This window comes from Strix uralensis, chromosome 3 (genome assembly GCF_047716275.1).
Source record: "Strix uralensis isolate ZFMK-TIS-50842 chromosome 3, bStrUra1, whole genome shotgun sequence".
Taxonomy (NCBI): domain Eukaryota; kingdom Metazoa; phylum Chordata; class Aves; order Strigiformes; family Strigidae; genus Strix; species Strix uralensis.
This window is the reverse complement of record NC_133974.1, coordinates 34,535,255-34,547,162: the sequence shown is the minus strand read 5'-3', so window position 1 is coordinate 34,547,162 and position 11,908 is coordinate 34,535,255. Positions and strand designations below refer to the sequence as shown.

Sequence of the window (11,908 nt, the reverse complement as noted above, 5' to 3'; positions counted from 1 at the left end):
GCCATATTTTCTGTCCTCCAGGGGAAGATCAGAAATGCTGAACTTTATTTCCCAGGATCAGAAAGGAAAAGATATCCTAGTATTGAACACAATGTCGAAAGCCATGAGATTTATGAAATTGAGGGCTTTTTGCAACAGTAGGACAAATTCTGTATTTAAACAGATCACTCCCACCACACAGAAGCAGAAATATAACATGCCTTTTGTTCAGAGATTTACCATGTTTAATTATTCATTTTTTTCAGTAGCTTAACCATGTATTCAGTTAAATAAAATAATAAACAAAAGTGGTCAAAGTGAGGCAATATTGTCTTTATGTTATTTTTAAATTGTGATCAGGTATCTGTGGGACATGGAAAACTAAAAATCAAACAAAGTACATAATCTTTGTTTCTCTAACAAAATTTATCACCAAATTCTGCTCTCAGGTAAATTTCTATAAAGCATTGTCCATAATGGCATTACAATAGAAGGGCGTATTTCTTGGTTTAAAAAGTGCAAAAGATCAGGAGTTGCTCTCATGTCTTAGAGGCTCAGCCCACACCAAATGGAGAGCTGGTGTCTGGCTGTAACACATACCGCCTCGCTGACCCAGTGCAGCATCACTCAACTCCAATACACTGATACGATTTCACCAGATGGCAATTTGGCTAAACTTGGTTTGGTTTGTTTTTTTTTTTTTTTTACTTCAGTGAGAGCACAATTTGGCTCCTTTCTCAGTGAAAAGGAAGCCAACCAAACACAACTTTCACCAGGCCTCAGTTTTTGGCCCCAGATTTCAACATACACTATTACAGCGATCAAAAGAACCACAGAAATTACTTATCATTTTACTGTTCCTTAACACATTTCACACAGTCCTGCAGCGAGCAGAATCACAGATGAACCTCAGAACATACAGACAGCACAACTACTACACTGGACATGAAAAGGAAATTTTATTAAACATGTTTACATAACATGAGTTGGAAGTTCATTTAAAAGCACAGGGGAGTGTTAAGACAAGTGGTCAAAATAGAAAGATACTATCGAATTATACCTAGTTGGTTTTTGGCCACTAAGACAGAACAGGATCTAGTAGTAGTGCACCAATGCTTGAGTTCTTCCTGCTCAGCAGGTCGAGCAGTAACCAATCTGCGCCCTATGGAAAGATGGGCAGAATAATTCCCACGTGTTGAGTAATAATAAATAGTTCACTTGGTGCAGGCAGTATGTCTATGAATTAAAACCTAGTTGTGTACACAGTTTCTACATGTGTTACAGCCCCACAGTAGGAATCTACACCAAAATAGTTATTAGAAGGAATTTGGTCCGTACTACATCACGTTTTCCATAGGGTAAAAAATAAAGTCCATCTATAGACATTTAGCACCAGACTCACCGACCTAGCCTGGCTAAAACCTGCAAAATGTCTATAAGAAAAATGGATGGCTTAGATTTCTTGGTTACTTCAGTATAGTAATTACGAGCAAACTGTACAAGTACATGCAACATACAAGCTGGCCTATGTGGAACTAACATACATTATTAAATAACCTTTTTCATCTCTTTTTACAAAACGTGCATGCAGCTTTGAACAGTTCCAAGTCATGCTGCTCTATTTGTGTGATCACAAAATTGAATGGCCTGTAAAAGGAGGGGAAACATATCAATGCACCTGCAGGAATCTGCAGTTGTTCGCACATTTACAGAATATCACAAGGGATTTCAAGGCCAAGAAGAACTCAAATGAATAAAAAGCAAATTGAAATTTGACTTTTTTTTTCTCCAAAAAGTAAGATATCTTGCGTTAAAAAATCAAGCCTTGTGCTTGCATCAATCTCAAAGAAATGTAAACTAAAATTTGATAAAAACATTAGTAAGTGCAGAATATTTCAACTGGAATTTCCAGTGAAACACTGAACAACTCATACCATGCTCTATCCAGGGCAGACAGGTGCGTCTGAAGCGACACACATCAGAGAAGCCTGGGTACAGCTGAAAGTGTCATATGCTCAATCCATTCCTGGTCAACATTTTGGGAAGTCAAATATACATTTATACACAGAAACGTAAATATTTCCTCTCCATTTCTAGGGAGGAAAATTGCATTACCAGTAACATATTCAATGTCAAAATAAGACTAAAGCTGCTTTATACCAGTCCCCAGCAGTAGTTGCAGAATTCTTCCAAATTCTTCCATGCAAAACATCATAAACATAAAAGTTATTATATATAATGCAAACAGATCTGCTTTTTACAAAGAAAAAGTGGCACTGTGATGATTATTTATTTTTAAGAATATAACTTAGATTGGTCATTTGTTCTGGGTTCCCACATGAGACTTGGAAGTACCAGAACTGAGAAACTATTTGAACTTGCTGGAATTGTAGCTGTGGCTGTTGAACAATTTAACGATGCTTACAGAGATATGCTTCAGCCCTTTTTTGTTTGGTTTAGAAAAAGAAAGGAAGGGTCTCTGTTAGCATTGTGAGGACTTCTACAAAACTAGCAGAATCACATGGCAAAAAACTAGTGGAAGTGACAAGTACAGAAAAACTGCTGAAACACCAGGAAGGTAACACTGCTTGAGGGCTCTGTCAAAATGTGAAAAATACCACATTGTTAACAGAGTGAGAGCTTCCAGTTTGGGTCATCTTTGACTTAGGTCGAATCTAAAGGTCCCTCTCATTTTTTTCTTTCTTTTTTTTTTTTTTTTTTTTTATCATTATAAGCATCGGTGATAGCCGTTAATAGATTGGCTGTATGTGATGTACCTTTGTTCTGTCATTTTAAGCCATCTCTCAACAAACAGACATATGTTTGGTTAACTACTACAAGCAAAAGAAGTGATTGTCTCTCTCCAACAGTGTTTTTTGATCATGTGAATATCTGGTTCCAATTGTTATCCTGGGTGATGTTTTTATTAGACAGCACCTGCTACTAAGATCTAATGCAGGGAGGCCCAGTTGAACTTTCCAGAGATGACTGGGAAGCCCTGCGTGTCAGGGGAGTCAAGGTTGGATCCACTAGTGATGAAGGTGGAAATAATTTATACCAGCCTATTACCACACTGGACAGATCTAGTTCCTCCAGAAGGATCTGGGCAACTCCCATGAAGCATTTGTGGTCCATTCGGCCATAGTCTCCCCAAACTATTACCTGGAAGAACATAAAATACAGGTTCAGCATTGTCCCCAAACCCATGCTTATATGTTCACTCCTGCTGTTATGTATAGCATAAGGAAATGTTATTCTTAAGGGTGAATGATTGCTCCCTCTTGTGGGAAAACCTAATAGCAGGACAGGAGAGAGAGTCAACAAAAGAGAAATGTTTAATACAGCCAGACATTTTGCAGGTCTGAAACCACAAGCCACAAGGACGTGTTTGCTGGTATTTATAAAATTAAATGCTTAGTGAGTTGGAATGGGTTTATGCATATTGCTTAAACTTAAGTAAACATGCAAGTGCTTCTCCAAATGATAGCCTAAAATGGGATTAAGAAGCAACTGACCTGAAGGACTTTACCCTGTGGACTTTCATCAAAAACCAGTGTTTGTTGGTACAAAGGATCAAGGGTCTTCCGTGCAATTCTTGTCTTCTTCTTAGCTATACATGCTCCATTTTCCAATAAATACACTTTGACATACGGAGCTGCAAACAGAACATCCATGAATTTTATGTTTAGACTTAAAAACTTCTACATTGCACATCTGAGCTGGAGGACAAATGCCTTAAAAGGAAGCTGAGTTGAAAGAAAATGACACACATTATCTTCACTGTATAATCTGAATACAATTAAACTCATAAAATAAATGACACAGCCCATAAGAAATCAATTTGATTTTTATAAACTTTGAATGTAATGATATAAGATGTTACTAACAACAATTACGTTTCATGTCTGTCATTTTAAAAACACTTTCTTTTGCCAGGAATTAACTGTCACTGATAGCTATTCTGGAGTCTCTATGTATGTTTTGGGGTCAGAGATATTTCAGAACAAGACTTTGATGTTTCACTGAAAGGAGTATTTAAAACTAAGTCACTTTGGTAACACAGACATTAATTACTCTTTCATCTTCAGCTCCTAAGGAGGCTGTAAAGTACCATTTTGGTGAAATCTTAACTAAAACAACTGTTCCAGTTATGGTAAGCAGTGATTGTGGTAGCGATTATAAATCTCCTCTAATAAAGGTTTCTAAAACTTCAAAAAATGTTCTTACAAAATGATACAATATTAAATCTCATTCATTATACAAATTATTGACACTGGCACTAGCATAACCTGCTGTCTTCTTGAAGCACTGTTGCGTACAAAAGATCCTGGCATGTGGGTCTGTTAAGCTGTTTGTTCAAAGCACTTTCATCTGTTCTCCATCCCTTGTTTTGATGTGGAACAAACACAAAGGACTTCATCTACATCAACAAAGCCCCTCTGAGATGTATGACTTGCCTAAGATATGCAGAAATATTTCTGCAAATGTTCCTTGCAGAACGGATGTTGAGTTGCTGAAATCATTCCTTGAAAGGTAGCATGCAACTGGCAGATGCAAGGTGGTAAGAAGTGGACATTGGTAGCAAGGATATGTCCACGTACACATTCCTTGTTGAAAAGCAAACCAAACAAATGCAAATGTAGCGACAGCTAAAGAGGAGCTCAAAAAGTCTCTGATCCCCAGTTCATCAACATATTTTGTATTCTTGTTTTCTGTTCATATATTGTCTATTTTTCTTCCTTACCTGGGGTAGACTTGGAGCCAGGTTTTTGTGTGAGGCCACGGGCTCTAATAACTTCTACTTCTAACTGGCCCTTTTTATCCACCATTCCAATCTGGATGTCACCTGAGAGGCAGAAGAAAGAAGCCCACATTTTAGAAAAGCAGTATGGCCCAGGAGATAGGGTGTAAGAGTGAGAGACAGAAAGACTAGTTTGCTACTAGTCTGCTGCATTAGTGTGCTTGTCACTCCTCCTCCTGATCCTTTTAATTTCTCCATTCTTAAACCATATCTAAAAGTTAGATACTAAAGGAGCATGGTGCCCTCTCTTGGTGTACAGTTTATTCCAAAGCTCAGTATTTCTGATCCATGGAGGCAGGCAAATTTACAGCAATGTTATGGTATAACCACCACACCTTTAATTTTGCACTGGTGAGTTATCTAGAGACTTCCTACCTAGGACTGTTGCCCCAGTGTGCCAGTCACTGAGATGCACTGCCCTGACAGTAGTCCCACACTCAGAGAGCCTAAAACCCAAACTCATGTTCAGAAATACCCTCGGCTGGAAGTTTCTGCCTCCAAGCTGAGATGCAAGAGCTGGCAGTGTAAAGGCTCCTTGTCTGATACGGAAGGAGAACTGCTGGTAGAGGCTAACATTGAAACCTGCTTCTGTAACTACAACTGCCTCAACAGAAGGCAGAGACACCAACCAGACGAAGCACACAGTCATAGCACAGCTTCAGAGAATTATGCCCTGCCCCCCAGGAGCTCAGAAGAGGTCTTTTTTTCTGCAAAAGTCTCCAAGTACGGGGGTGACAATTTTCCTGTTTTTGCCAATATTCTACACCCATTTTTGATGTGAATAAAATGATGTAACATGTTAAAACAGAAGATGCTTTCACTACTGAATAGTCAAATTTGTTTTTTTTATCATTATAAGCATCGGTGATAGCCACTAATAGATTGGCTGTATGTGATGTACCTTTGTTTTGTCATTTTAAGCCATCTCTCAACAAACAGACATATGTTTGGTTAACTACTACAAGCAAGATGCTTTCACTACTGAATAGTCAAATTTGTTTCCCTGCCTGAGTTCTGAAAAATTACTTTTCCTGCAGAAAAAGGAAACCTCTTAGTCCAAGACTAAGCACTGTTCTGATCTAGATGAATAAAATGCAAGGGAATTCAACTATGGGCTGATGCTCAAAGCCTTATATCTCTATGGTTTCCTATATCATGGAATCAGCTGGGTAGAAATCTAACAGGTCACTTAGAGTAAAAAATGCACAGTATGACATGGGCAGCTATGTGACACCTTTGCAAATTAATGAACTATATATCCATGAAACATGTGAGTACGTATACATTTGACATGTAAACTGTGTCTAAAAAACCACACTCACAAATAGATAGTCCTGAATTATAGAATTTGGGGTCCAGATTTAGAAAGACAGCATTTTGAAATTAACTGGGCACGAGATTTTCACATGCTTGTCTAACAATATATTAAAGTAGTGTTTACACCTTGGTCATTGAGGTATGAGAGCATCAGGGAAGATTTTTTTTTATCAGTCAAACTTTGCTTGAATAAACAGAGATCTGTGTTGCACTAAAAATAGTTCACAGGAAAATTCCAACAAGCCTTTTTAAGAGCACATCTCCATATCGCGTATCCAAAATAAAACATGCGACAGGGAACCAGAAGGGGGAGCAATAACACAAACATTTTCAAATCATTACTAGTGAAAGTATACCACATAGGTGGTCTTCCGAAAATTGTTAAAAAGCATGATTGAGTGCTTTTGGGGGAACAAAACTAGAGCTTTTAGTAAATAAAGCAGTTCTAAGAAGTGAAAATAAACATATTAGTCAAGTAATCGGCAAAAAAATATTTAGTCAGAAAACTAGATTAAAATAAAGAGATGGAAGAAATCTAGACCCTTATATTCATACTGATAGAGCCACTTAGACTTTTATTGAGCAAATCATCTCACAAATATCTTCTCTTTCAAAATAATAATAAAAATACGAATTTAACAAGTTTGGTGCTTATTAATGCATGAGTAGCAGTCATTTGGACTTACACAGCAACCCTTGCCTTAGGGGATACTCAAAACATTCTCAAGAAAGTTTCTGTCTCCTTCTGCTCATGGGTTGGGAGGGGAACACTCTCTTCTGCAATTTTTCTTTCTGTTTCTCTCTCCTTTTTCAGAAGTGCTTCAGTAGCCTTTCCTGAAACTGATTCTCCCAAGACAGCTATACTGAAATACTGGCCATTTATCGTTTCCAACAGAAGTACAGTTAAAGTAGTGGATCAAGGACTCCTCATTTAGCATCCTAAAGCATGTCTAAGAATTTCTCATATATAAGCAAAATAAATTAAACTTTTCCAGAGATACTTACACAGTACTGCACTGTTGCACACGTTATACACTCATACTCTATTCATGACCAAGATATAGCTAATGCTACTATATAGGCAAATACAGATTGGTCTGGAACACAGAGAAGATCACAGATGGCCCCAGGCAGCTGCTGTAGAAAAGGACTTTGTGTCTTTGATAACAAACACTGTCTTTATGAGCAACTTATTGTTGGGCATTGCAAATGTGGACAGAAGTTTCACATTCTGGGGTTAGATGAACTAAGCTTGGACAAGTGCAGAGTTTGGACAGAAACTGTCTGTCACATCCAACATAACGGCAAGTAAATATAAACTCCGAACAGCTGAGATTTCACAGCTACAATTGGAGAAACCACAATAATTTTTAGTGGCAAGTAAAGTGCAACTGCTCTCTTCAAATTGCAAATGACAGCTGACACCTGAAATGAAGCAAATACTGTTTCTCACCCCATTTTGGATGCTACCATGTTAGGAATACCAGTGACTGCCTATAGAACCTTCACGTTTACAGTGAAGGAAGCCACTTTGCAAAAGTCTTTTTGGTGCTGTAGTCTGGCAATGTGTGTGTTAGTTAATTGGCTTATTATTCATTTAACTGAGGAGAACATATTATTCTTACCCATGGCAGGGGTTGCTAGTGTTTGTCGGCCTACTAACTGTGCAGGTCCAAGTCCATCGAGGAAATCACTAAACTGACTGTCAGCGCCCAGCCGTACTCCAGGAAATATTAAGCTGAAGACAAAATAAAAGTTGGTTAAGCGTATGAACAGGATTCATTTCTATTGTGCTACATTATTTACCTCAAAAGTACTACTGATACAAGGCAAGCAGCTCAGGATGTGCAACGACAAATTGTTCTGCAGCATCAGGAATGAGGTGTCTCCCATGGACCCCAAAGAAGTGTAGTGAAATTCTGCATATGGACCCAAAGTAGTCCATAAAACAGTTCTCGCTAAGGAGTTCTCCAGGAGCAGTGAAAAGCCTGGCAGGTGAATAAATTATGAGTGACCTTGTATAAGGAAATATAAAAAGCCTCATGAAATTTAATAGCCTATCATTCTTCATTCCTGAATGCTTGATTTACCTTGTAATACTATTTTAAATCTACACATACATCCAAGCCCTACCTGCATCAGTTAGAACAAACAGAAAAAACAGATGTATATACTAAATTAATCTGGATTGCTGCAGCTGTTTAATGAAGCAGTAAACTGGCAGGTAGTACTAGCGTTGATTAGAGCTAAACCTAATGCCACTCCCTAGCCAAAATATTCTGGGAGCTACATCTGGATCTACAGTTGGTACCCACTCCTCTTTCAGAACACAAACTGAACTGTAATACATCAACACAGAATATATGGAAACATTCAAGGCCAGGTTGGATGGGGCTCTGAGCAACCTGATCTAGTGGAAGATGTCCCTGTTTATTCCAGGGGGCTTGGACTAGATGACCTTTAAAGGTCCCTTCCAACCCAAACCACTCTGATTCTATGATATGTGCTTTTTCAAGCTGCTTTCTTATATTCCAGAATCTCCACTTTCTTTTTAATAGATATACAGTCTCCAAACAATAAAAAAAAAAAACAAACAACAAAAAAAAAGAGAAAGAGAAAGAATGATCCATGGTGGGGAGACTCAGCTTTGATTTCCTCATCACAGTTATGAGAAACAGAACAGACTGAACCAAGTCTAGATAGCATTTTACCCAGCAGGCCATCCACCACTCTGTATCAGCTTCTCTCTCAAAGGACATCTCCTATTAGACTGGAGAAAATAGTACCAAAACTTCATGATAAATACATGTAGTGTGAAAATCTTTGATTTCCACATTTCAGGCTTCTGTGGTCCAGTCATTCAATTCACACTGAAAACTCTTTGTAAATCCCACTTATTTGGGTAGAAAAAGCCCATTCCTCTCTTTAAGACTAACTGCTCTTACTGGGCCGCATAAACATACAGACTGCCTGTAACTAAAACTGGCCAGAAAATATCAGCACAGTGCTTTTCATTAGAAAACTCTGATTTAACAAAAGGTAAGCTTTTCACAGAATGTTAGTTTTAAGAAATCTTTTTTTTAAGGTTTCTTTAGATGGAGAAGGAAAAGAACCTCAAGCTCTCCAGTTCAACCATCAGCCCACCAGTTACATCATTCACCTAACCTTGAGATGCAGCTCCAAGCCCACCCTTCCTGACAAGACACACAATCTGCTTCTCTCCCCCATGGCACTCTTGTCCCTGCTATGAAAAGTTTCTTGCTTGTTTCTTTGGCTTTTTTCCCCAAAACATTGCACTTTGCTATGGAATGACTAACATTGAAAATGTTCACTTGAGAGCATTCTCACTTTTCAGACACCTCTAACTATACACATAATAATAATGTTGTGAAGTACACATTCACCATAATGTGTATTAATTTTAATTCATTAAACTCCAGTTATGGGTCACGCAGAAGAACATAATGTGGTACCTGAGGTACCTACTGGAGGGATCTGCATTCTCAGCTGAGCTACACAACTGATTGGTCTTATGAAATGCAGGATGGGGCATGATACTGTCAATAAACTATGTGATCCTGAAAGTAAAGTTGGTATCATAATGTGCACTTACACACAAGGAAGAAAAAGTAGTCCATGCAAACTTAACACAGGTATTTTCTAATTGTCAAAGAAACAGTTCTAGTCATGCTCACACTAGAAATAACATCTGAAGTTAAAGGTGACATTTCTAATGTTTGAAAAAGGCCCAGAAGAAGGAGGATAAGCTGTCACAGTGAATGTATCCCTGATTATGTGATGCAGTGTGCAGCTTCCCCTCCACCTTACAGTTGTGTCCAACTCATGCTCTACAAATAAGCCAGTCTTGCATGTGGGGGAAGTGATTAAACAGTAGAAAATTGTTTTATTGGTCATTTTTCTTACAAGAATCTCTGCATTTAACATCCTTCATTCACTGTGATCTAAACCCAGAGCTGTTGTAAACTAACATTAGTCTATCACACTCGTGCAAGTTTGCAGAGCATCTGAGGATTTGATCTATAGCTAAATTACAGAATCAAAGACAAACAGAAGACTTCAGAGAAGTTTTCTAAGCCACGAAGTAGAGCACCACACTGAACAGAGTCCTCTGGTATCCTTTTTGCCTGTGGCATAATGTCCTATTTAAGGAATGTCTCCCTTCATTGCAGCAAGATATATTTAACTGCTTTACCTGAGTTTTGTTATCTGTCTCCTTGGCCCATTCTTCTGGGCTTCCCTTCAACGTCACTGTTTGATATTGGTGGTGTTCTCACTTCACTGGCCACACAGTTTCTTTACTCTTGCCAGAAATTGGAATAGGGATGTGGAGATCAGGGACACGTGTTTAAGGCTAAGGTCAAGTGTGAAGTGGGTTTGGAGTCAGGAAATGAGGTTGAGGTATACTGAGGATCAGGAATCAACCAGAAGAGCTGGTTACTCTATCAAACCAAAAGACTGAGACAGAAACAGTGAAAAGTCAGAGAGCTGGTGCCAAAAGTATGGATCAGAAAAGCAGGGCAAACGTGGTCAGATGTGAAGAAATATATTGTATGAGAGCACTGAGAGAGGTAAGGAGAATTGTCAGAGGCAGAACTGGTGCTGGAGCAGCAAGAGATGGGGAGCAGGCACAGGAGTTAAGGAGGCAGAAACAAGACGTAAGATGCAGATAGTGTGACCACCAGCTTATGATACGTCACTTTTCCTTGAAGATGGACCTAGTTCTAAAGGATAATTTTCAAACTAGGTCCTACTATGCACACCCAGCCTGCAATATGTCCCAGTAAGAAGCAAGCACTCTGTTTACCTCCCAGGCTTGCTCTCTTCACTGCCTTACTCAGAGGCTGACTCTCAAGTCAACAATTTAAGGCTCTACCTTGCAGTTTCTGTCCTCCACATGCCTGCCGTGACCTCCAGATCCAGACCTTGGCTGCCCCAGCCTTGCCAAATCTGTTTACACACTCTGAGGGTGGAGCAGAGGATTAGGCTGTTCCCCTGAAAAGGTCCTCAGCGTCAGTGCTGGGGCCCCACCTCCCCCATATTGCTAACCAGGGAAACAGGCTCCCCCAGATCCTCCTTAGCAGGGTCCAGTTTACTGGGCCCTCTGTCACCATGGTGAGTGACCGGTGCCTTACGGACTGACACTTCAAAACAGAGACAGGAAAGAGGATGGCAGGATGGAGTGTTGAAAGGCTAAAGGTAATGCCCTATCATAGAATCATTCTGGGAAAAATACTGGGATATTTTACTCTTGTCCTTCATTCTTCATCTGATGCTTATCTACTTTGTTTTTGAGTTATTCATGATGGAGCCTGTTTTTCTTACATGGTTTGGGTTGGAAGGGACCTTAAAGATCACCTAGTTCCAACCCCCTGCCATGGTCAGGGACACCTTCCACTAGACCAGGTTGCTCAAAGCCCCGTCCAACCTGGCCTTGAACACTTCCAGGGAGGGGGCAGCCACAGCTTCTCTGGGCAGCCTGTTCCAGTGTCTCACCACACTCACTGTAAAAAACATAAGGGTAGTGATATCATCTGATATCAGAGAAAACTACACTTTTACACAGCTCCTTCACACCACCATGGCTGCCCCTGGCTTTTTGTGCCCTATACAATGTGTGGTAGCAATTGTGGTAACACGGTAAGCATATAAAAAGATGAAGGCAAAGAAGTCCTAATCTCTCATTTTTTCCAGGTATATAGAGTACATTTGCCTACCCCTGGTTTCCCCTTTTGTGGGGAGGCATCTTCTAAGAATTCCCTAGTGACCACTGTGCCTTGACACATGCGGTAG

General features: G+C 39.4%; 1 protein-coding gene across 32 annotated transcripts in view; it reads right to left on the bottom strand.

Annotated features, from left to right (window-relative positions):
* Positions 1-919: 919 nt before the first annotated feature.
* RIMS1 (regulating synaptic membrane exocytosis 1) overlaps positions 920-11,908 on the bottom strand; it is a 353,684-nt gene continuing 342,695 nt past the window's right edge. For all 32 annotated transcript variants that reach the window (XM_074861877.1, XM_074861845.1, XM_074861864.1 and 29 more), the window contains 4 exons: positions 7,723-7,835; positions 4,724-4,825; positions 3,495-3,634; positions 920-3,141 (listed from right to left, as the gene is read on the bottom strand). In XM_074861877.1, the coding sequence (XP_074717978.1) occupies positions 2,923-3,141; positions 3,495-3,634; positions 4,724-4,825; positions 7,723-7,835 (574 nt within the window). In that variant the 3' untranslated portion in view covers positions 920-2,922. The remainder of the gene's footprint in view (positions 3,142-3,494; positions 3,635-4,723; positions 4,826-7,722; positions 7,836-11,908) is intronic.